This window comes from Plutella xylostella, chromosome 6 (genome assembly GCF_932276165.1).
Source record: "Plutella xylostella chromosome 6, ilPluXylo3.1, whole genome shotgun sequence".
In the NCBI taxonomy this organism is placed as follows: domain Eukaryota; kingdom Metazoa; phylum Arthropoda; class Insecta; order Lepidoptera; family Plutellidae; genus Plutella; species Plutella xylostella.
Window position 1 is genome coordinate 3,804,977 of NC_063986.1, and position 27,345 is coordinate 3,832,321.

General features: G+C 36.1%; 1 protein-coding gene across 1 annotated transcript; it reads right to left on the reverse strand.

Annotated features, from left to right (window-relative positions):
- Positions 1-1,775: 1,775 nt before the first annotated feature.
- On the reverse strand, positions 1,776-27,345 carry LOC105389554 (lachesin). Its single transcript, XM_048621684.1, has 8 exons — positions 27,148-27,345; positions 12,540-12,637; positions 10,622-10,829; positions 7,169-7,333; positions 6,112-6,240; positions 4,406-4,540; positions 3,654-3,806; positions 1,776-1,990 (listed from the first exon to the last, which is right to left on the reverse strand). Exons 1-8 carry the CDS (start codon positions 27,224-27,226, stop codon positions 1,833-1,835), a joined length of 1,125 nt encoding a protein of 374 aa, XP_048477641.1. The 5' UTR covers positions 27,227-27,345; the 3' UTR covers positions 1,776-1,832.

Here is a 27,345-nt window from a genome sequence, read left to right on the forward strand (position 1 = left end):
GCATGTACCAAATACTCATGTAATAATATTTGTACGCCCCCAAAGGGCAATGTAGCTGTACTTATAATTTTGTAATAACTTGCCATTTACCTACATTCATGCAAATAAAAATATTCTATTCTATTCTATAAATGATATAATAATATTATTATATAGATTCGCTTAACGCAAAAAGTATGCCGTTCAGTAGTTATACATAATATATTAACATTATAATAAAGTAATGGAATAACAATACCCACTAATGCGACTGCCGAAATTATGTCAAGAAAATCAAAGTTACTACCTACCTATTCGATACATTTAAATATTCAGCCTGGGAATTGAGATCAGCAAATCATATCCATTTTCAAAAACAGGTATATGTACTGCTTACAAGTCTATAAGCTTAATACTGTACCTCTAGTTATAAAATCTTTCGACACACCTAGATTTCAATTTCCACTTATTCAATTCCTCATGCACGTTGTTCTCTCATAGCGTTAATCTTCTTACCAAATAACGTTTTAACGACACAACTGAGACAACACTCGACTCCTTCAATGCGAGACAAATCCGGAATTCCGGCGCGGTGCCCTGTTACACCCTCGTCACTTTTCACATCTTATGCACCGTAACACAAGGGTATAAGGCAGGTTTTAGATTAGCGGGGATGTGAGGGTAAAGTGGTGCAATGGTGTTAGGTCGGTGGCAGGTGTGAGTGGTCACGTGACAGGTAGGAGGACAGGAGGTCACTCTATATGACGAAAAATGAAGTTTCGGAGCGCTGTTTCCCGACATTATTCTCGTTGTATTCAACGTACCGATTGCACGACAGATCTCATTCGTTCGCTTTTCGCCAGTATAGAGTAACCCTTCGGAGTCAGAATAATAGACGTTCGTGCGTGACTCTTTCATCTTGTGTTTTCCTTTTGATCGGTCATTTTGAATAATTTTTGAAGATAATTGAGTATTTGAGTATTTCAACTGTGGTATTTTTTAAGTGATTCTTAAGGTAAGTATTTTAGTTTTGAATTGATTATATGGTAAAGCTTTACAATTTTATGAAGCTACATGTCTACGGGTAAAAAATATAGGTAAATAATTGATAGACTTGACACTAATGCCTAAATGAATTTGAAACTTAAAGAACTCAATTTATTTATAACAGCGTATTGGATCGCCGGAGTTAAATAGAAACCGAATTAAAGCAATTAAAATGCAATCACGCGGGTAAAAGTGATTTTGAATAAAAACTCTGTTGACACCGACGCGGCTCTCTGAAACGTAAATTTCAAAATGCAATTTTATTCCAGCTCAATTCACAACCAATCTTTCGTGTTTTGATCTGAGCAATTTCTCAAAAACTAATTTAATTTTCGTGTTGTTCAGAAACAGACACCGTTAATTGCCGTCGACCGGTTCAAATTTAAGATTTATTTCAGATAAGTTTCCAGAGTAACAGAATGAATATTATGAGTTAGATTTTCGTTTTCAATTTTAACAGCTAATATAACATATTTAATTACGCTTTACTTTAAAGCTGTAGATAAATTAATGTGAAATGATATTAATAGCTAGCCTTAGTATGGAAGATATTAGGTTCCTTCCGTTTGGAATTTATGACTTTGGCCTTTAAAATGAGCCCTATTATTTATCATCAATCTTGCAGAGCTCCAAGCTACGGCACTTATGTTGGCGCTACGAAGAGTTCGTTTCGCTCCACTTCGCTTCTGAGAGTTCACTAATACATTAGAACCAAGGTCTAGAGGAAAATCAATAATAAGACCGGCGTATAAAAGTTATTTATAACAATATATTCGTCTATATACAAAGTGGCTATATAAGGTGTATTATAACAGCACTAGGATGGCCACGGCAGCGAGCGGGAGGGAGTTGTAGAGCGCGTTCGCTCCGCTTCGCTTGAGCGCCTCCAGTTCGCTCACATCAGGCGTCTCGTCGAACTCGCCGATCTCGTTGTCCATCATCTCATCAAATTTCCCGGACAGGGCTGTGAAAATAAAAAAGAATTTCATTACTTAAAATATTGGGACTATACAGGAAACACAGAATAAAGTTCATGCTTTAATATTGGCCCGTGAGTTTCGGTGTCGGCTTCTATTCTCCGTGGGCGAGACACGAGATATTTTAAATGGTTTCCTATTCCACGGGATTCAATCGGAAGTTATCAAACAATGAAATGATAATAGAATTTTTAGGTTACCATAAATAAAGATATTTCCTCAGTTGACGTATCAAAAGCATGGTAAATTAAAATCAAATCGATTCAATTTAACGTTTGGAAATTTAGCGTTTGTCTTTGTTAGTGATTATATTCCACCCTGAATAGGTAACTATTTTAATCCTCGATATATCATACATTATTACAGTGTTAACGCAGTATCGAATTGGATTCCATATCCAATACAATAGAAAGTAATAAACGATAATTGATCACGATTTTATCAAGTTGGTGTAATTAAGTATCATACGGTCAAGTCACCTTTTTAATTATACAGCAACTCAGTACTGGATGACAAATGTTTCAAATAAATTGATTTTCTATAACCTAATCAAAATTGAAAATCCCCTTACTCATTCAATACGGTCCATCCATATCAGAACTGCTCTACAAAGACAGACAGACACGTAAAACTCATAACACATACTTTTTCAGTCGAGAACTAAAAATCGGAAACTCGTAAACGTAAATCAAAACGTTAGACAGCCCCCAAATGATGTGCACCGGCGCAACTGCGCTAAATACAAAAGCCGCGCTCCGCAGTGTCAAAATAAACAAGCGGTTTTTCGCTCGCTCATGAATGTATAAGCTCCGCTATGCAGTGCAACGTTTCCAGGTTATTCCAACCAAATTATTTTATGCAACTTGCACAGTATTAAACTAAATTGTTTATAAACAAGCTTGCCCAAACCGTCCCTAATTAGGCATTACTACGCTAAGTGATACTGCAGGGGTACGCTAAAGGTAGCTCGAAAGGTGCATTATTTTGTAAATTTCACTCGTCCCTGAACTCAATGCAAGCACAATACGGAATATATTTGTGAAAATTGGAGTTAGACTGGCATAGTTCTGTAATAAGATTTGGGAATTTAGTTACCTACATGTTTTACGGTCGACTGGTTTTAGGTACGTACGTGCAAAATGTAAATAGATTTTGTATTTCCCTAATAACATCTCCCTATAGGTGCTGTGGTAAATACTCCATGAATTTTGACTACTGTTTGGAGCTCAATACAGCCATTTGTATTCGTGATCGGATGTAGTGTTATCACACTTGTCTTTATGTACTTGCTATATACGCAATTTAGTTTATGATTGAAATTGGACAACTGCAAAATTCGTGTTAACATTTTCCATGTTTATTCTCTATTACCAATATAGAGGATACTTAAACAACGAAATCATTATAAACCGAAAATCAACAAATATTTATGTTTTACGCTATACAGACAGAGTGGAATTTTGTAGTGCCTAAACGGCAGATAGGTTGATAAACCCGCCATGAACTCAACAGCACTTTCTAAAAAGGAATACGTTTCGAATTCGTACACAGAACATTGACTATTTAACGGCTTTAGACTGCATTGATAAAATCTGGACCTATTCAACAAAAGGGTAAAGGGTCTACACAAAAATATGCAAATATACTTACAATACAACTTTATCGTCCCGTCTGTGTCTCCTAGAGAGTTTTTTGATATGCAACTGTAGGTCCCGAAGGTGGAGCGCGCCACTCGCTTGATTTTCAGCCTCATGTCCACTTCGTAGCCTTTTTCAATAGCGGTGATCACAAACCTTTTGTCCGCTAAAAGGAAACATAACTTCATTACAAAACAAAAAAGCCAATAAACCATTCACCGCTTATTCTTCATACAAAAATAAACGGAGGTTTTTATTAAAATGATTTGATCGTAAAACATTCGGCGGTAATGGAAATACGTCATGGTAATAGACGAGATTGATTGAAGATAGGGTTACAGGTTTTGATTTTATATTACGAGTAATCCTATGATTAATTTTGAAAACGGCTTTCAAATTACTTCGGCTGGGTACAGTCAGCAGGAGATTAAATGTTTTATAATATCTTCTATCATATTTCTCAACGTGGTGTGGTGAAAGGAATGGTTACATAGTCATATAAATTATGATTATCGGTGTCTGACTTGTAAAGTTGATACCTACGTCACTCGAGCAAGCAAGCCTGTCTCCCAGAGGGGTAGGCAGAGTCTATAGACTCCACGGGATCCTATTATACTTCTTTCGCTCTCTCTTACATTCATAAGTCTCTACATAAATAAGTATTACCTAGGACGCTCCCTACCCATATTTAGTGCCTCTGGCTTACTGCTTCGAAAACTAAATCAGCGGGTTTCATCATTCATCCCTTGAACTATTTCTACTTACACTGTGATATGATCTGGTCGTTGATCGTCCAGTAGTTGATGGACCTCGGGAACGCCTCCGAGTGGCAGTCGAGGTGCACGGAGTCACCCTCCTTGGCGCCCACCAGCTGGTTCTGTATTGTCATTATTGGGGGGACTGGGGGAGAGAGAAAGGTTATTAATATTTTGGGGGTTAACTGAGAAATAGTGCATGGGTATAGTTTGGGGCAAAGAAGCCTAACACGTTGGAGAAAAAAGATGGAACCTATGGGTGGTTAGGTTTCTTTGATCTAGACTGTACGAAAACTATAGTTTTTTTTTTATATGCTAGACCACATCGACTCATACTGAAGAATTCGAAGAAGACTCTCGGCGGAGTCACGAAACTTGACGTTGTGAATGTGACATAATTCCCTATGCCTTAAAGCCGATGCGACGCTGACTCGATTCAAGTAGATTCGAGTCAAGCGCCTAAAGGTGAGTATAGACTACAACATTTTGTCGAGCATTTTTGTGTAATGTTACGTTCTTACGAATGGTACAATACGAGCAAAAGCATGATAAAAAGTTTTTAAAATGATGATACACAGAACATAATATATCAGAGAGCGGCTCTTTTTTCTGTTACAAGTAAATGTTGTAGTCTCACCTTACTTAAGACTATTGGTGGTTCTCTCCAAAACGATAATGCTTTTTAAACCAAAAAAGCAAGTATCCACGGACTCCAATCTTGAGTATGAATCTAAACAACTTTTACTGTGTATTTTTTAACTTAATATTGAGTTTTAATAACAAGCTAAGCAAATTAATATCTAAATAAAAATAGCCTCACGATCGAGGTTCAAAGTTCAAGGTCGAGAAAATACTTTAATTGGAAAACATAAATTAGGTACTTGTTTCTAACTCTGCACCAAACCTTTAGCAATTTCAATTAATTCAATAATTTTATTGATATTACTCGTACTGATATATATTTTTTTCGATTGGAGTTTCACTCATATGTAGGAATACTAAAATCAGAACCATAGGCCTCTGTTTCCGTCGCACAAATCCCTATCAATGCCTACAAGGTTTACCTTACAGTGCACGACAAGCATGATGCGCTAATATGCAGTCTTGATACTTTCCGACATGTCTGTTGGTAAAATAGTTCTAACCCCGTACACACAAGGTTCAACTTATAGTGCACGACGAGTGGGTCACCACTTGCTCACAGAAGACATGAGCTGTCTTGATACTTTTCGAACTATCTGGTGGTAGAAAGTTCCGCAATAGTTCTAATTCCGTAGACACAAGGATTCAACTTACATTGCACGATGAGAGGGTCACCGCTTCCTCACAGATAATAATTTCTTGGGCGTGAACATGCAGTCTTGATACTTTCTCACCTTTATGTTGGCAGAAATGGATCTTATCGCATACACACAAGGTTGAACTCACAGTGCACGACGAGCATGACCCGCTTGCTCACGGAGGGCGGCACCCCGTTGCTGGCGATGCAGAGGTACGCGCCCATGTGCAGTCTTGATACTTTCCGATCTATCTGTTGCTAAAATAGTCTTAATCTCGTTCACACAAGGTTTAACTTACAGTGCACGACGATCATAATTCGCTTACTGCCTCGCGGTATTCAGTGGTTTAGAATGTAGAGGTATATGTGTAGTCTTGATACTTTCCGACCTGTCCGTTGGTATAGTTCTAATCCCGTACACACAAGTCTCAACTTACAGTGCACGACGAGCATGACTCGCTTGCTCACGGAGGGCGGCACCCCGTTGCTGGCGATGCAGAGGTACGCGCCCATGTGCAGTCTTGATACTTTCGTCATGTGCAGCACGGCGCCGCTCACTGATCTGTCTGTTGGACGAAATTGTTATGTTTCAACGGAAACTAAAGAGTTTGTACTAGCAGTGGAAACAGTTTGAAACTCGTTTAATGATAAATGAGTTGTAGTATGTATATGTTTACTTAAAAGCGATACTAATTAAATTATTGTAAGTGCTGGAAGTAGATGCATAAGTATATTTTTTGCAAAATTTTACTGACAGGCAGGCGCACATCTCATTTCAGGGCGAATGATAAGAGAGAATTCAGAGCGCATCCTTGCCGCAACAGACCAAATAGTCCAGCTGGAAAAATAACATCTACCAAAAAATATAAAAGCTGGATGACCTAGAAAACTCACTCAAGTTAACACAGTTAGGTACCTAACGCCGAAAAATATTATTTGCAAAAAAACATGTCTGAATTTCTTTAATCCAATTCTGGGACGAAACGCAGCACGTGTGCTAGTAAAAGGGTTATGTTACGAGTTTTATTTTATGTTTTAAAATAATTTTCTAAATAAAATTCCTCTGTTCATAAAACGGTTGTAGAAGACGAGCGGGAGGTATAGTTATTGCATTCTGCTGCTCTGTTTCAGAAACTGAAAATGCTTAACTATTTTATTTTGTAGCGGAGAATATCTTGGTTACGTAAACTGTAACTTTTCATGCTATACTTATTAGATACTGTTTTATGATTAGTTGTCTTATGTTCTGACTGAAAGTTATAAAAACAGCATTCAGCATTGTTTAAGTACAGGGGGGTCTTGTTATACAGAAATTATATGAAAATTCCTTATTCACCGCAGAAAGCTGTAACTTTGTAACTGGCGCACACTAGGTGACACGCGACAGCGATAGCTCGATAGACTAGACGCTACGACCGTAAATTTTCATATATTATTGTGTTCAAAATTCCCCACACTTGGCGTCAGAGTCGCACACCGACACGTCGTACTTACTGAGTGTGTCGCTGAAGTTGGCGGCGGGCAGCAGGTCGCCGGCCTCCTTCCTCCACACCACGTGGGGCGTGGGCACGCCGTGGGCCGCGCACCGGAGCGACACGTTGGCGCCCTCGCGAGCCACCTGGTCGCTGCTCGTCGGGTAGTCCAGGATGTCTGGAGGCACTGCCGACAATAGACCGTATTGTATTATCCAATGGAAAGTCTAAGGTTATGGAACAATCGTCTTCGCATTGGTGGAGTGTGGGCCTAAAGACAGACGATTTACTCTAATCATTACGCATAAGGTTTTGTTTTCAAAGGGATTTCAAAAACTGATAACCGTTGCTTCGCTTAAAAGCGTTTTTGAATACTTAAATAGCAGGTATCTATATGCAATCTTAGCATGGAACGGTAGTGGTTGGATGAGAAATTAAGGCTTAGGTATGTTCCTGCAGAATCAACCACACCACGCCACGCGACACAATGTATGAGTATGTATGAAGTATTGTTGTATACGATTGTCTTATCATGCATAGTAATGATTGTATTTTATAATCTAATATTATTTTTTACACATAGGTTTATGATATCTCTTTCTGATTACATTTTCGATGTAGGTATCCTTAAAAGTAAGTAGGTATTTAGTAATTATTAGAGCTTTAGTAACTCCCTTATGTATTATTCATATCGGAACATACTATACGCATGGAACACAAGAGTCTAGATTGAACAATCTAAGAGCTATGTGTTATGCAAATGAGTCTCATTAATACAGTCCATATCAAGCATTAATACATATTAATTTCATCTTGAGCCGTCGCCCCGCGCGGTGGCGTGTGCATTGAATTATACACTCTAAGCAAGTCAACATTCAGTTAATTAGTGTATCATAAAGGAATTAATTAACTCTGATAATACTATAATTATTTGCTCAAAGGAAACACAAATTACATTGTTGGTGACTACGGATGTGAGTTGAAGTCTGGTGCTATAGCTACTGCATTGTGGGACGCGCGCGGTGTGGGAAAATCTGGTTGCATGTATTTAGACTGTTAATTGCGTGTAAACGGCGCACATTCGCTATATGGGTGATTGTGGTTATGTATTTGTTTAGAACTACTTGCAAAAGTAAGTGGAAGTAAAGTCCGTGGTCTCAGAAAATCGGTTTAGGTGGTTTTCTAATTAAATTGAACGTAATTCCTTATGCAATCAAATCAGAGAATATATGTATGCCAGGGGCTTCTTATAACCAAATTGTAGATAGAATTTTGTCAGGACAATACAGTGCAAACACTACATTAGTATTGTTAATTGGAAACAGCTTAGATGTGACAGAAAATGACTTAATAAGATGCTATGACGCCCTTTCTACCATGGAAATCAAGAAAACGATAATCTGTGCTTTTCCCTATTCCGCTTCACGGTCTCATAAGCAGAACACTCAGATACATGAGTTAAATATGTTGATATTTAACATGACATTTGGTCATAGGGAACAGATGATGTATTTCGATAAAAACTGATATTTGTGAAAGAGGTACGTATTTAGTACCTACAACGACTGTAAGAGAAAATTAAAAAGTAAACGGAAGCTGACAAAAAGAAATTAACATTAAAATTAAGTTAAATAAAAGCTTCCAAAGAGTCCTTTATCTTTGAATTTTGACTTTGACTAATGGTTTTCGATATAAAGGCGGGTTATTTCTGGAGTTTTTGCTATCGTGGCTCGCTATACAAGTTCCGAGTTGGGGCAGTGAGAGGGCGCTTGAGGGTCCCACCTTGTGATAATGAAACTTTCAGACATCTACGAACTATGTATACGAGTACTATGGGTACATACATATCAACCCATACGAGTCATAAAAATATATATTGTAACAACATATGATAAGATTAATTAAAACTAATTAAATTCTGATACGTGACGTAAGCTTGTAAAAAAAATTATATACTTAAAAGGTAAAAAAACATATCGTTGTAAAACATGTAATTATCAAGTTAATTGGCAATAACGAATTTAATAAATACCAAAAGGTTATTTAAAGGTCAAAATATTGTGCGTGCAATTTCCCTCTTAACTAAGTCCTCCCTGGATTATAATGCGAAAGATAACCTTCGTTTTATCTTCCACGATAAATTATTGTTAATTTTTGTTGACGCCATTAATTCAAGCTTTACTTATCTTAATATCTATTGCGTGTAAATTAGGATAAAATTAATTTGAATATAAATTGAAGGCAAGCGTTGAAATCAACACAAAATAAAATCATTAGAAAATATGAGTACCTAATCGCTACTCTTTTATATTGTAATATTATGTAGGTACTAGAGATTACTCGCTCAGTAGTGACTAACTGGCCAATTATTACACTCCATTCCATAATAAGACGACATAGAAAAACAAAGCAAACATTATTATCTTTACCACGTTCAAAGACTGTTACAATCTCATCTCATTGCCATAGATTGCTGCGTTAATTACTGTCTTCCGAAACCCTCCCTATCCCCAAGCAGCAATCGCATTCGCACAATTAACATAAACGCAAATCAGAGCTGTGAATGAGTACCATCAGCAGCGATCATTACGACTATTCAACTCGGCTGAGCAGCAGTTGAGCGCCCGTCGATAGCGACATTGTCTAAGATATTCGATCATTAGTAGGGTTTAGAATAGGCGCCCTTAAAAATCGAATGCTAAAGGGGAAGGGCATATTAGTCGAAGAACCAATCACCATTGGGTAAACGATGCCTCGAGGGGATACCACGAACAGGCAAACGTAGCGTGGGACCCCGTCCAGACCTCTAACCTCACCATTAGCAGGACGCTATGGTTCACGGCGAAGCGGTGCTTCTTAGCACTAAGGAGTGGATGTAGGAAGGTAGGGGCCGCATCCAGTGGACTGCGACTTTATAGGGTTCGTTGGATGCAGAAAGCGTATGAATCGGATCCATCTTGCTATATAGAACATGGATGCAGAATTCTTAGGATCGCATCCAGTGGACTGCGCATTTAGTGTGATACTTTACAGGGTTTGTTGGATGCATAAAGCTTGAATTGCATCCATTTCGTTAACAATATAGAAAGTGGATGCAGAACGCATTTATAAGATCGCATCCAATGCACTGCAATACATACAGATAGTGATTCGCGACTTACCAACGACATCGAGGTAGGCGGTCTGGCTCTTCATGGGGTCGGTGTTGACCGCATCCAGTGGACTGCGATAGACGGTTAGGACCGCATGCAATGCACCGCTGTATAGTTGGAAATACCTACTTAATACAGTTTGGATGCAGAAATCTTATGAATCGCATCCATCTTACTAAAAAGAACATGGATGTAGGACATATTATATCGCATCCAAAGCTCTTCTATATACAACTGAATTGCATCCGTTTCATAACCTATATAGAAAGTGGACGTAGAACGCATTAGACCGCATCCAATATAGATAGTGATTGGGCACTTACCAACCACATCGAGGTAGGCGGTCTGGCTCTTCATGGGGTCGGTGTTGAGCTGGCACATGTACCAGCCGCGGTCGCTCTGGCGCACGTCGTGCACGTGCAGGAACCACACGCGCCGGTCGCTGTGGTTCACGGCGATCCGGTGGTTCTTGGTGATCACGTGCGTGGCGATCGTCAGGATCGTCTGCGTGTCCACGCGTAGCCACGCCACCTGGAGGTGACACGTGTGAGTTTTTAGTTTAGTTCTAGCAAAAGAGAGTTAAAAACTCTTTGGTTTTTTGTTTTGTGCTATGCATTGGAAATGGATTTTGTTTTAAATACCTATTGTGTGAAACCAATATGTATAATTACGTTTCTTGGTCTTTCATAAACATCTATTTTAACTGATATTGGAGTAACGATTACATTGTGTCTAAAGTAGTGCTATTATTATACCTACCTACATATTTTTTACAACAGAAGTTTATTCGAAAAAATATTTTAATCTACAACTGAGTTCCCAGGTAAGAAATTGTTAAGAATACTAATTGATAAAAACTCTTTTACCAAAAAGATCACGAGAAGCGATGTTATTACGAAAATATTCAAACACCTACTTAAATATCATAGCATATTTGGTGTAGCAAGTAATAGAGTTTAATAACATACTGAAACGACAAGGGAACCGGACGTTTACAGTAAGCGTGTTTCAGTGCACGAATATTTACAAGCGCATCGCGCTCAGTGCATCGTAATGTAGTTTCGTAACACACCAACTCTCTTTTATATTTCGGGAAAGAGTGTTCAATTTACTGTACAAAAAATTAAAGCAAGTATTCTTTTGTGTCACACTGAAGAAGCGATTAAATTACGGATTCACTCGAAGTTCAGTCGACGAAATTGCAATCTTTAAACTGAGATTTGCAAATAATTTCCCTTGAATGTTGTCTTCACTTTTTTGTACGGAAACAGTTTTGCAGAAGCGTGAACTTCAAACAATTTTTCATTTCAAATAAAATGCGAAAGCCTTTCTCATAGAAACGGGTTCGTTCGTTAACTACGGGAAAAGGTTTCGTTCTAAAGAAACAAAGGTTTGTGTAACCCTTAGGTATTAATGCTGTAATCCCGCTATTGATTGCGACGGCACACTTCCCGGAGGCCCAAGAGGCAGAACATTAGGCGTCATCAAACATTTTAGGTATTTTGCCACAGAAATGGAAATTTTGGTCACAAAATTCTGGTCGCAAAAATCGCTTAATCTCCGCCCTTGCGCCACCGGTTGTATAAAGGCTTCTAACAGAAATTATTATGCAAACTAAACATTCTAATTTCGTTTGATGCCGGGGGAATGAATAGACTGTTAATTAATGTCATCAAAATGTTGAGATAAAGGTTAAAGGATAAATTTGTTGTCGATTGTTCTGAAATTGTTGTTATAATATTATTATTGGCGTCCTTGAATCGTGAAAGAGGCCCTTCAGATTTTCTTCAGCTTCGTGTCAAATATTATTTACATTTAGAAATAATTGTCGACAATCGGCCGTCCCTGGAGTATCCGTTTTATATCCGTTACAAATTTATTGCTGTATTATTTATGATGCTCTTCGTATTATAATGGCGTTAAATATTCACGATACAGTAATAAACTTATATAGATACTTATGAAATACATAATAACAGGTAATTTATATGTCGAAAAGGTTTGCTAGTTTATAGTGAGTTGCAAAAGTTATTACTTAGTAAACTGAAACGGGTTGACCAGCTCGTCCTTCTAAACAATCATTATGATGACAATAACTATAATGATCACGTGACTTTCTACTGAGGTTCTATTTCTAGAGTCTAGAAAAAATAAATGTAGTTTCGAATGACGAGCTGAGTCACCGCGTTTCGTCTTACTACCTATTATATACCACTTTTGCAACAGCCTGTGGAATCTTACCCTGTAAGAGCCGAGATCATTGACGACACACGTGAACACTGCTTCCCGTCCCAACGATACTGTCAGGTTGTTTAGGCTGTCCTCAAATCGTGGCACATCTGAAACAAAAGTAAATGCTTATTGAGAAGGAATAACATATCTACTACTTGTGTATGAATACAGTAGGTACTCTTTAAATTAATTATAAAGACATTCTACCACAAAAAACTTTAAACACTGTTTAACTAGTGTTTAAAAGGAAATTTGACAGATTTTGTAGGCTTTTGACAGCGGTAAACATCTGTTAGATAATGTCTAAGTTTTTGTGGTAAGGCCCATTATTTCTAAAGAAATATACAATTTATGTGGGCAGAAAATACGTCACACTTACCTTAAGTTTTAAATAAATAAATAAATATGCAGCCGGGAATCGAACCCGGGACCTTCGGCATAGCAGTCAGGGCCACTAACCACTACGCCATTCGATCGAAAAATAATGTAGTACAAGTTTTGACCTTCATACATATGTAATATTTAATAGTAAATGTAAGATTTTTGGGATATTTCGAATTACTTAGATAGGTTTCAGAAAAAAAAAACCTTTTAAAAAATGTACATTTGTAACCCTACCTACAATATATATTATTAGTATTATTCCTGTTGTAAAACATGCAATAAAATTTAAAAGAACCAATTTCGTAATATATCGTGATACAGCCACTGTTTACAGAATTGCCCCACTGGAGGTCAATCGAGGTCAACTTTCAGTTTGACTGACACCCTTCCTTATTCTATTATTTATTTATTCGGTCGGTACCGATCCAATATGCTATACACGCTTGAATTTACGGGTTTGAAAAATCCATGAGTTTGTTAGTCGATAAATCGATCATTTTGTTGAAAGTGTTGACGACCGAACGGCATAGTGACTCTGACTGTGAGGGTTCATGACAAAATATATAAGGAAAAGTCATGCTTGTGTTGATTTTGACAAAATGTAACTACACACTTCTACACACACTAAACTATTACTTTCTATATTGGAATTCGCGGGAAGTTTGCGGCAAAAAGCTAATAATTTTATTGTTTATCTGTGGCACATAATACATTCTATTCACATTATATTGTTTGATAGGAGAGGGAAATTCGAGAGGACAGCAATACAAAATATTCATAGAGGTACATATTTAAAAATTACTATTCAATTTGGCTTCACTTACATATAACCGTATATTTTTAATTAAGTTTAACTGTAAAATAATCAGTGGTCCTGTCAGAAACAGTCGAATTGGTTTCACCAAAATATACCTTTACTAAGTACCGAGTTATAAAATATTTGCTACACAGTTAATAAACTTTAATAGTTACTTTGGTTTTAAATTATCTTATGCTGATCATGGTTTAGCTCTCAAGTAGCAATTTCGATTCAATATTATTATTTTTCACAATAAGTACTTTCAATCTATGTACTTATCAGTGTAGAATAACGTAAAAAAAGTTTGGTCGAGTAGGAGCCTATTTAGAACTACCCATCTCTCGGTAAGCAATTTATTAAATCAGAATAGAATATGATTTAAACATAAACCTAGGAAAAAATCATGTTCATGAAAAATCAGATCTCTTGTAGAGCAAAGTTCGTAGCTCGTAGCCCGTAGCTCGTAGCGCGTAGCAACCTTAGCTCCAATTTCTTCATAGTCGGTTATCTAACCGACCAGAGAATAGTTCATCAATTATACGTCATCTCCATATAAAATTATTGACAGATTTGTGAAAATATAAGCAATAATCCCCACTATGGAGAAATCGGCACATACCCCGCTATTAATCTCGTAGGCGTGCAAACCGTGGGCTCAACTGGTGAGTGGGCATGAAAAGAGTTTGTGGTATTTTAAGTTCACGTTCATATATGACGAATGACAAAATATACTGCGTATCTGAAACAAGATACCCCCAAAAGATCTCGTCAAGCCACCTAACAATAACAACACACACTTGTAATTAGCGGCTAATGTGTATTTATTTTCACGGAGCGAATACGTTGTTTCGTTTGTACAGAGCTACCTCACGTATCTTATTGAGACTTGACACGGGCGGCTCGCAATATTCCGCCAAACGGCCCCCGGAGCCCTATATCGTTTTATTATGTGTTCTTTCGAAACACACAGCGTTGAGTGAAGAAGCAATTATTTGATTTCTTAGTATAAATAGGAAAAAATGGGTTTTTACATACCAATCTGCTGTATTTTCCTCTCTTTCACTTTAGCCAGTGGACAGTGCAGTCTAGAATCTGGATTCTACTCTGTGACGCGCTGTCAAATTTCTGACATAGCTCTTTGATTTCTTGAATCAAACGCGTTTATATATTTTTGAAAATGGATTTTTTACTAATAATCCATGATAATATTCGTGTTTATGGAATAAAACAATCAATAAAAGTGTTAATTCACTTAATGTATAAAAAACTCTGTATGAGACATCGTACTTTTCGTCAATGTACAAAAAATAGTTTCGCGCCGCTACCGACGCCCCGCCCGCGGGCCGGTATTAATATTTTTTTCAGAAAACCGAGAAGATCACAAGATTACATGAAGATATTATGATAAATCTCTGTGATAGTGTGAAATATGCTCTCCAGCAAATTGGATTCATACCTACCTTCGAAGTCTGAACTGAGTAAGTCAGAAAACTATTTCACGCATGATGCAAAACTATTTCATGCATGATCTTTCGGTACAAAAACATTGCAATTTACAAATGATATTTTATCTTTGTGCTTATACCTTTAAACCAGAAACCAGCTCTGTTCAATGGTGTTTCTTTATTCAAATAGTATTTACGTTGTTATATATTAGGAAGCCTCCCAGATGGGCTACAGATGCTTGTTAGACCTTTGGTTGTTGGGTTTATAACCTTTACACTGCTTACTTTGAATTTAAATGTTTCAATTGTAAACATGGTATTGATACTTGGTTTCAAAAGTTTGAAAATATTTTCACATCTGGTATTAATTAGTTAACATGTACCTACCTATCTACATAATATACCAACCTTTTGATTGCTGCATGCATAGATGTGTTGTCGCAAAATATTTGTAATTTGTTGATTACATTATTTATTTACCAAGTGTTTATGAAGGGTGACACAATGAAAATAAGTCACTATTTATGCCCTTATGTGGGTCACCTCTGACTACCCCTTCGGGGATTTGCAGTCGTGTGTATATTATACAGAGAACTTTACACTTATATTAGCAGTTTCACTATTGAGACTGTCATCTTAAAATAAATTAAATATGACATGCAGTGCTGTGGTTGACAATATTGACTTGCAACCAATGGCTTAAGCCAGTAGCATAGTTTGACCTAGCGGATGGGTTGATGAGATTATAATTTATAAAATCTCTTGGCTAATATTTATCCCTATATTTACAACTTTTGTTGTCTTATAGGTTTTTTACCATAATACCTTCTTACAACTTATATGTATACATGTTGTTTTATGCTCACATAGCATTTAAAACTGGCTCGGGGCCCCTATTTACCATATTGACTTAGTTATTAACCATAATAACTTCTTACAACATGTATGTATACATATAAATATGTTGTTTTTTGCTCACCCACAGGATTTAAACTGGCTCGTGGCCTTTTTATTCCTATTTACCTATTACCTAGGTATACATATTATGTCCTTTTACATGCGGGTGTAATGGACAGAGCAACAAAATACATTGCCAGTCTAAATGCTGATAGGCACTGGCTATGATGAACTCATGGATCATCTCATAATGTATTTTAACTTTGCATAATTTCATTAAACTTTCGGAAAGTTAAATGTAGCAGTTACTAACTGCAATATTATTGATGACACACACATTGGTGGTGTCGGACCCATCTTCAAGTACCTAATTATTGGGGATTTTATGCAAAGTTTATGAAGGTTTGAACTTATAAGTTCATTGTAATACATTGACCAGTCGAAATGCTGTTTATGGCACTGGTGAAGTAAAATGTATTATATTATATTTGCATAATTGCTGGAACCTTCCTCGCGGAGAGGTAAAATCTTATATGGTATCTGCAATTATTCACACACATTGTTCATGGGATACCTATATATGCGAAGTTTATGATGGTTCACAACCGCTTTATATAGCATTTAACCAGTCGAAAAGCCATGGGCTCTGGTAAACTAAAATGCATTGCCACCAAGTTTTTGCAATTATATATGCAAATATTATGATGTTTAACAACCATTTGTATAGCTTTTAACCAGTCGAAAAGCCATAGGCTCTGGTGAACTTAACTGTACTTATTTTATTATTACATAAAGATAATTAACTGTTTACTTTCTATCTGTAATATTTTTTCATGATTATAACTTTTTCAAAGTTGTTCATGTCATACCCTTGACTTTGTAGCTATTTGGGGTTTTTAAGCAAGAATTTATGGGAGTTTCAATACTTAATACTCAATCAATGATTGCATCCATAAGTCTTACAGTTTAAAACTGATAATAGGCATAATCCACTCATAAAAAGGTGAATTGCCAATTTTTTCTCCTGTTTACCAAAGCAGCTGCCCGCCAGAACAAAGCACAGTCCAAACAGGTTGGGAGATCCTCCCTTTCCAGTGGGGATAGCATGGGACCACCATCACATCCCTATTTATTTTTACAAATAACACCACTTAACGGTTTCTGGCTAAACCCATAATGACAAGATTGTTGCCGCGGAGGCCATGTGCTATTGGGACATATGATTATTGATATGCAGTGGCCAAACATAATGAAAGCTGATAAAGCAGCTTTCTAGGCCCAAGCCCTACCTTCATTGGAAGGAGACCCGTTCCCCAGCAGTAGGGACGTGATGGGTTGATGTTGAAGCGTCTGCGCCTTGGCAGCTAGAGTTACACATTTTCAATCTAATATATTGTGTTGTAACTTGCTTACTTTTTCAGGGATCTTTTCTTGAAAGACATAACCTGAGATCTCATATCTTCTATCTTAAAGGTGAGCTCTTATATTGTGCCTATACTTAATATTGCATACAATACATATTTTTTCTGAATTTAATTTGGTCTTAATAGCTAACACAGGCTTGCCATAAGGAAGAGCTCAGTGATTACAACAGTAAAGTTGACTTCAGAATGAATGTTTATTCAGTAGACATTGGCATTAATATCACCTATACAAGGTGTATGCCACAGCACATATTTTACCACTATGTTGGCTGATATTGTTTGAGCCCGGATTTGAGTACTCCTGACCTAGTGTACCCACATGGCAGGTGGTTGTCAAATGATTTTGCCCAGGTAGCTTTCTAATACCCACATTGCACAAGTTTGTAGTCTCTGGAGAGTACAAACATGAGATAGCTACAAGTCTAAGTGCCTATTATTGTCCTGGACTTTTGTTCACCAAGTGGTGTTAATATTTGGCCTTTATGAGCCTTTCTAAGGATCTATCTGGTAAGGTGCCTATATTATATTGATTTTTATATGTATACCATATACCTACATCATGTGGAGCCTATGACTGATGGCTGTGAAAATACCTATCCAATTATCCATATTGGTTAGGCTATTGAATAGTCCCTATAAAGTGTTTACTTGCATTTATGGTGGATTATATTACAGTAGTAAATTGTTTATCAAGTATAGATAGAGATCATGTGCGGTTCTGAAACTTTATATTTCAACCTGAGAGAAGGGTGTAAGCCTAATAGCTGTACAAAAGCTGTTTCTATTCTAACTGGCCCTTTACTTAAGTAGGTTGCTACCTACATGCAGGCTTGACTTTTTAAAGACTGTTGGTCCTGTAAAATCTTGGTAAAATTAGTCATGTTTGATTGAAATTGGTAGTTACATCTATAAATTTTTTCGTGTACCTAGAGACTAGTCATCACCCATGTATATCTCAAAAGGAAAATTATGATAGTGTACACATAGACAGCTGTCATGTAATCCTATTGCAGTAGGCTATTCAACTACCTAGCAAGGGTGGTGCAGTGACATAAGTCTAATACAATCCATATTTCTGTGCTTTATAAAGATCAATTTTACTTCAACTAAAAAGGAATACTACCTAATAATATGTTTGACTACCTAATATGTACAAATTACCTATGGTTATGTATTACCTAGAGGGCCTATGTAATACAAATTGATAGGTACTTATATAAAGACAATGATGTAAAATTTTATATTTTCTATTGTCTGTTTCTATGCTATTAGGTATTCCTCACACCTGGATTGGTCCTTTACTAGTTCTAACTTTAATCTGATAAGAAATTGGCTTATTTATGTTATACTTACTTAAATTAATAATGGTATGATTTATGATCCCATTAGCAACATACTTACAGATCATAAGTGTAGGTAAGTATGTGACATGTTGTGTATCACACTAGGTATGTAGTGGATACACACCTATTGATCATTAACTAGAGTACCTATGTACTTATAAATTTTGTTTTTAATTAATTTTCTTTCTTTTAGGTGCAAGTACCTTTATGATGAAGGTACATTTTAAGTATGTTTCCTTTACAACTATGATGTTGTCTAACAGGAATCTTTATTATATTTTAGGTATATTTTACCTAAAAAGGAGATCACATAGCGTTTAGATTTTCTAATCTCTTTCACCAGCAGATAACAAACAAGTCTTCACTCAACGCTGTGTGTTTCGAAAGAACACATAATAGACCTGTTTTGCATTACAACAAAACAGATATTATGTGTATGAAGAAACACACAGCGTTGCAGCAACGGCTTGCAGGTGAGTTTTGAAGACTACTATGTCAGAAATTTGACAGCGCGTCACAGAGTAGAATCCAGATTCTAGACTGCACTGTCCACTGGCTAAAGTGAAAGAGAGGAAAATACAGCAGATTGGTATGTAAAAACCCATTTTTTCCTATTTATACTAAGAAATCAAATAATTGCTTCTTCACTCAACGCTGTGTGTTTCTTCATACACATAATATCTGTTTTGTTGTAATGCAAAACAGGTCTATTTGCACGGGAGAGCCGTATAATGAACACTTTTTCTCTGAATTCCGACGAGTCAATACACTAAAGTTGCAATAAGAGCAATGTCGCTCTCTGTCCACTGATAATAGTGCTGTCTAAACAGTAGATAAATTAAAGTATAAAATACTTTCTATTAAATTTTTTTGTCGAGCAACTAGTTAGTTAATGAAATGATGAATTTACATCGGTGATATAATGTAAACCCTCACTTGGTCTCACAATGTATCGATATTTGTGTGATAAAAGTTATGCTAACTCTACAATTATATTTTAGGCAGACATATTTATTTATAGCAGCACAGATAGCACAACACTGGCAGAATTTGTTGGCAAACCCGACATATTTCCAACAAAATAGACTTGAATTGTTATTCAGGCATCATGGAATATTAAACTTCTGAACGTTATTTTATTAACATGCAACTTATACGACTATACGTGAGCCGAAATTAATACCGAAAAGCGCATCTGTATCCTCACGGAAATAAAAGACGTGGGTATAAATATTTTTAAAGGTATATAAAAAGCTGTATTATGGCCATGGCCATCTCCGAACCGCATAGTTATCCGCTACCGATCTGCTATCGCCTGCGGTAGCGATATACTTCTGCCCCACTGTTGCCATTATAGTAGGCCCTTAGTATAGTATATTGACATAGTACTTCTAATTCCCTAAAATTATCATACAATGATCCAGGGGCTGCGTTAGCTTAACGAAATATAAAGTTTCTAAGAGCTATCGTGCAATTGGTACGTTTAATGCAATGCGATAAAGTCTTGTTTTGAAAATCAGCTCAACGAAATACCTTTTTTCAAAATTGGTAAATCACAAGTTGTTCATAGTTTTAACAAGTGTGGATTTTAATTCGTATCAATCAATATCAATATCCATCCCATAAAACAAAAATATGGAGCACCCCAAAAAACACCAGAAAGATACACAAACAAGTGCGACACAACTTTATAGTACATCTTCAAGATATAAAAATTAACAACATCAGATAAAATGTTATATAAATGTTTTCATTGGCCCTCGTTGTATTCTCTGGGGCATTTTTGTCATAAGATGAGCTTATCTTTTAAGAAAGTTTTAAAATACTTACCATTGATACCGCCCCGGCCTTGTCACTAACTTATCTTGACTAAAAGCTATTTATTATGATAAGCAACTTGATCCAAGAATTATGCTAAGTATATTTTTTATTAGTAATCCATAAGTAGGTACGTACTATTTGAAATTAATTTGTACATTTATGAAAATTAATAAATACTAAATAAACTTTGAATCACGTTACTAGTATTCAAATGTAGCAAATAATCAGCATCACGGTAAAGAACAAGTATTTATTTTAAATACCTACGCTACGGTATAACTTGAATAACAAGTCGATGAAACGAAAGCACCAAAATGATTTCACATTCAGTTCAGTTATAGCATCCGACACCAAATATGGCATTTATTGCCCAAGGAATAAGGATAGACGTGAGTATTTATACACCAACAGCAAACCAAGGACACAGAATTGTTGACAATAATATAGCCGAAATAATAAAAGGCTTCGACATTATGTCGCATCAAAGAAAGAAAAGGTTTTCCGAAGAGATGTAACCTACCGTCTAATAATCAGTTGTGACAGAGCTTGTTCACTCATTTTTGTTCTCGGAAATGTTACCTATATTTTATTTGAAAAACAAAGGTACAAAAACAATGCTCACGTAGGTAAATTTTTGGTCTTCAAATATTACATACTTTTCACTTTACTAAATGATTTTTAACAGCATGGGCTCTATTTTCCACTACTTAGAGGGCATCAGAAATCAACAGGATCAAAATATCCGAACGCCAGATTATGCTTTTCCCTTTATCCCACTAATCGGAGCAGGGGAGAATCGTATATTTCATATAAAATACTTCAAAAGTTACATTAAATGAATATGGTAAAAGGCTCAAAATGGAAATATTGTGAGCCAAAAATGGTGGGACCGCTGCCGTGCCACAGGCTGTGGTTGCGCTCGCTTAATGAACACGTAACATTCTGCTTAAATTCCGCTTTTAGAGAACTTACTCAGTACTTAGATATTTAACTAATCTTCTTATTTAATGTGGAAACGAATATATAATCTTTTTATGTAATATTCTCTATTATTATAGACACTAACATAGACACCTAAAATATGACTAAGTACGTTCCCACATCAAAATATTTCGGTTGATGTAGATAAAAAATGCTAGAAATATAATTTAACCCAATGCGAAAAAACTGTTCTAAAGCATTTTTATCATGTTAAAGTGCAAGTCAACATTTCTGGACGCCGGTAAAGTTTCGATAAGGCTAAATTAAGAGCGAGTTAGGTTAATTTATCTCAACTGGCAACTCCGGACGATAAGGTTGGCAACATGGCAACTTTACCGCAAGACTGTGATTTAGGGTGACAGAATATTATTATTTTGAAGGAATTACTCAGATATTTACAACCGTTTTTGTTTGTTGGAGTTACGTTTACGAAATCCTGAAGTAAGTTTTAAGTTGCTATTATTGGTCTTTATCATTTGTTTACATTTTTTCTATATTATATTTCATATATGTGATTAGTACCGATTACCAAGTAGGCAATGTTATTTTTATTAACTTATACAATGTTTTTAAGTTTCACTGAAAAGTGATATCTTTTTTCAAATTCGAAGAATTCTTTGAACTCATTTATAGGATATATATGAATAATACATAAAGAGAAATAAGAACGGATTATGAAAATACATCATCTCATGATGTACCAACCGTGTGGTCACCCTATTTTTAGGAAACTTCCAGTAGGAAGTTTTTGAACGACGTTGTCGATCGTTCACAGATTAGTAGGCGATTTATTAACTCAAGAGCCACGAACTCAAGACTCATCTTGTTGGCTACCATATTGGCTACGCAACTACGACGAAATCTACTACAATCGTCCTGTCACGTTTGAATAACTTTTTATAATGTCCACAGTCTACTGGTCTATCCATCTTGGCCTATACTTAAGTGTCTTAGTTCTTGCCCCACAGGAAAAAAACAATTCTAGAAAATAAAGTTCTGCAGGCAAAACGCATTCTAACTGAAAAATTGTATTGTCTGTAACATTAGGTACTAAAATTATGTAAAAACCAAAACTAACTATAGGTACTGAAAGCTTTCGCTTGTGAGTGGGCCTTCTAAGTACAATATGCCCTCTGATAAATTGCGGAGTTGAGTTAGGTAAAGTCAATATATGTATATATTTATATGGCCTTAAATAGGTAAGTATTGGTGATGTTAATATATATTTTCATATGGCCTTAAATAGGTAGGTATTCCTGAAGAAATATAAAAGTTAGGAATTCTAATGTTTCATTCAACGATATTTTTTGTAACAAATAAATTCTATTATATTATGTTTATTATAACTAACCCCCATTCCTTTTGATCTATATATTTTTTAGGTGCCTATTAACTGCAATACTATTACCCTGTTAACATATTTATGTGAAATAAAATTCAAAGAAATTTTTGCCACTTTCATATCGAATTATAATAACAAATTGGCTTAGCAGGTGTTCAAATATCAAGTAAAATTGCTGAGTTAAAATACGGATCTGTAGAGTAGATATATATATAGGCTCCGCCTACCTAGAGTGGTTAAGGAAAAGATGAAATTTAATACTCTTTCATTTTGGTAAGATTACTTTTTAGCGGCCCATGAGATTAAAATATGATTTTTATTTTCATGTCGAATCACGAGGTGTGTACACACCATGAATTAATAATATTTTAATAATTGATAAATATATTATAAATACTTAATTTATAGATACAGTATACAATATCCTCTGTAGGGATGGCAATGCTACTTTTATCCTTTTTCGACTGTGTATCTTTAAACTAGATAAAAGTTCCAGTGACGGAACGTCAATGGCAGCTTGAACTTATCAATTGCTCGAGAGAACATAATTTAATGTTTGTAGTTGACTTTTGGTAGTTTGTAGGTAAGTATTGTAATAATTACGCAGTATCTTTACAATAACTCTACATAAGTAATCCTTGGCTATAATAGAACCTGGCCTTCCTACCTAAACAATACAACAGTTATGTCAAAATGTAATCTCGCAGACTCCCGCCCAAATAACGTTTAATTCCTTTACGACAGTCATAGTTCATGTTTATTAAATCACTGATTCTAACGTGCTTTGATTCCGTTCCACAAAGCACGCAATCTTCGACTGTGTGCTCGGAATAATAGGGGAGAATCTCGCTTAATGCTATTAACAATGGTTCCACATTGTAAGTGACTTAACAGAGCAATGTACCGCCGCGATAGTCGAGTTATTATGGCTCCGTTTGCCTTCTCATTTCAAGCTCACATGACTCGCGAAATTATAATTTCTTACTTTACATGACATGCTTCCTTCCGCACATCAAACAAGCTCGTGACGTCATATATTCATGACTCACTTTGAGAAAGACAGAATTTGCAAGGAATTTGTTTTTCCATAAATTAAAATGTCTATCTTGTTTTAGGAATGTCCCGTTCGTGATCTTTGTGGTTTTATAATAGCGCGGTGTCGATGTTCGGTTGGTCAAAGAATGAGGCTTTCTACTTTTTACTCTTATCAATACATTAAGTCTGAGAGTAATACAGATACAGAAAATCAGAACAATATTACAATCTAAGCTGCAAATAGGTACGGTCGAATAGGAAAGCCACTTCCATTCAATGGTCGCCTATTTACCCATTTCTCCTCCATTACCTACAGCTAATCCCCGATTATTACCTAAATGTCATTTATATCGGTTATCCCACTTACGTATTTGGTATCGGAATCACCGTAGAGTTTCTCGGACGTTTAGGTACCTCTAGATAATATTTCCACCCACACACATATAAAAACTGATTTAAGGAATTAGGAGACGTACTGAAAGCTTAGTATTTTCTCCATTAAAAGGACTTATGTACTTACCTGTATATTTTACATCAACACTATTTTTATCCGTAACTCTCACAAAAGTATTAAGTAGGCACTTTTGTAGCTAGTCCGAACATTACGAAGAAAAAGCAATGTTAAACCATAATACCTTTTGGCAAAGTTTCATTAATCGTCATTGTATGTGTGCGGGTGGAGCGAGTGGCCTAAGCCGACTTACTGAGGCTACACTCACAACAATAACAACAGCGCTTCCCCATTCCCATGACTTACCCCACTTCACGGTTACCCTAAGAAATTAAGATTCCCGATTTCCTCTCAAAAAGCGGGGAAATTTTGTTGGAAAACATAATTATTACTGAGGCTTGTTAGTCCAAAGTTGTTAAACGCGGCGTAAACCTTTAATTAGCTACATGCGGCGCGGGAGCGGGCGTGAGGCGATGCCTGCGCTGAGAAACATATTATGTGTTTAATACCGGGTATTTAACTTCGAAAATAATGTGTTTATGTAACATAATGCGACAAAGGTAATTCCTGCCGTTTGTAAGAATCTCAAACATCATTAAGAAGATACATGGGTTTCGTACGTCTTACAATCATTTGTCTTTCACGTTAGCAACAAGGTAACGGTCGGTACCAGATTTTATAAATACCGCTCTCATTTATAAACGTCTGCGCTTGGATCGGCGACATTTTATTTGCAAGCTCCATGACCTTTTATCAATTTTGCAGCAAATTTTTACCATGTTAAACATAAGTATTGCCAGTATGAGAAACGTTAGGTTTTAAAACTAAGATCTTTTAAAGTAATTTTAACATTACTTTGGGTTATTTTATTAGGCCTCTATGTTTTTGGGAGAAAATGTATCATCATTCGGCTAACGGGACGGGAACAGGGATTCTTAAACCACCAATGACTGTGTGGTCCGATTGCTTATGTACTACATACTATTGATCGCACAATACCAACAGATTTTTTCATGTTTGTTCGATTAATTGAACTACCTAGAATTCAAAATCCGCGTGGGCCCATCGATTAAAAAGTAAACTTGTTTCCTTTTGATCCGATTGCGGCAGGTTTATTTGGCTACTTTTGTATAAAGTACTAGGAAAAAAGTATGAAATGGTTAGTTGGTATAGAAAAGAGCTTCTCACGCAGAAAGTTAAGAGTTATTTCTCTTTTCATTGGGATTCGGTTCGTTTTTGCATGAAAATGTGTAATTTTTTTAATACCAAAAGTGTTTTTTTCTACAAGTTTTTGACAGTATTGTTTCAGCCTGCCGAAAGAGCTGAAAAAGGAATCAGGGGCGTCCCACGTGCAGATTCATAATCTCCACTGAAAAAACGTGTCCCCAAGGCTATTGGTGGAGCTAGGTACACACACGCACACGCACGCACGCACGTGAACAAATAGTCGCTGATTGCCACTTACTTTATTAAGCAGATACGGTTTTATCAGTGGCAAAAAATCTGAAATGCAATTTTCCATTTTAACTGAGTGCCTGACCTACATGCGGAATCAATTTTATGTTTCATTGTCTTTTTAATTCACGTTTGAAACTCAGCTGCCTTCGGATGTATACAGAGTGCTGTAGATGTTTTTATAACCCTCCTTTGTAACGTTGCGGTTGTCGGGTAAATGTAGCGTTTTGTAGTTTGCATGCATTTATCATTTTAGATTGAAATGTATTCGAAAATTGCATTTTTATTTATGGTCGGCATGAGTCGGTATGACGGATAGTGAAAGTGATAGCTGCATTTGAAGATGGCTTAAAATAGTTAAGAATGTGGCCTGCTATCTAAGTTGCCTCTTGAGAATGCAATAAGATTGATCGACTCGGATGAAACAAGGAAAACGAACCTTGAGTGGACACTTACTTTTTAGTTTTTAACTAATCCCTATTATTGCTATGTGCAGAAAATACCATCCTCTGATTTTGTCATGATTTCTATGTTAGTTATATGTTTCATGAAAATTGTCATTAAATAAATATTCAGTTTTTTTTAATTGTGTTACCAAAACCGGACATAAGATCCCGTAACAAAACTAATACCCCTTTTTTTTACCAGCAAACAGTACTTTGTTTCTCATATTATTCGTATGAGAAACTTTAAATTAGAAAAATCATTAAAATTACTGAACCACACATTTCATACTTTTATACTTACAACTAGGGTTATTTATTTTTCATTTTAGACTGACTACTTTATATTTAGACATAAGAAATAAATAAAACTTAATAAAAAAATATATCTATAAGGCACCAATAGAAAGTTTCAGTCAAACCTAATAAAAACAAAACTTTTAATTATAAACCGTTAGCATGCAAGCGTCGAGCTTTAAAAACGTATTCACCAGCGAATCAATCATATCGCATGCTAATAAACATTTTGGTTTTGACAATAGTCAAAGCAAACTCATTGAACAGCGAAATAAATAAAAGGGTACAAAATCCAAATTTAAACGTCCTCGTGCAACTGAAATATTTAATTTATCACCGAACAAAGGATCTAAATTAACAAAACTTGGCAAACAATATCCCGAACTCAATCAGAGCAAACGAGCTAAACAAAAGAATTCACTAACTTCATAAATAATTCATACAATAACAAAGAACTACTCCAATGACTCCTCGACAGAGACTAATCGACGTGAACTCACCCACGGAATCCTTAAAGCAAATCACAACATGGAAGACAAGTCCGAAATGTATACAGAACAAGAACTTTCCTAGCAACATTATTCACAAGCGCATCTCAAACTTCGGTTGAAAACTTCACATTTTTTTCGGTGCGTATTTCGTAGCGAGTGCGGCGTAGCGGCGTAGCGTCGTAGCGCTACGAGCGGCCGGCTACAGCT

Excerpts from the sequence above, each read along its gene's own strand:
- LOC105389554 (XM_048621684.1), bottom strand. The coding sequence starts at position 27,226 with ATGTTGCTAGGAAAGTTCTTGTTCTGTATACATTTCGGACTTGTCTTC. Across the intron at positions 4,541-6,111 it reads AGTCATGCTCGTCGTGCACT|TCCCCCCAATAATGACAATA; the intron begins GTAAGTTGAGAC and ends TCTCTCCCCCAG. Across the intron at positions 1,991-3,653 it reads CGGGACGATAAAGTTGTATT|CCCTGTCCGGGAAATTTGAT; the intron begins GTAAGTATATTT and ends TTATTTTCACAG.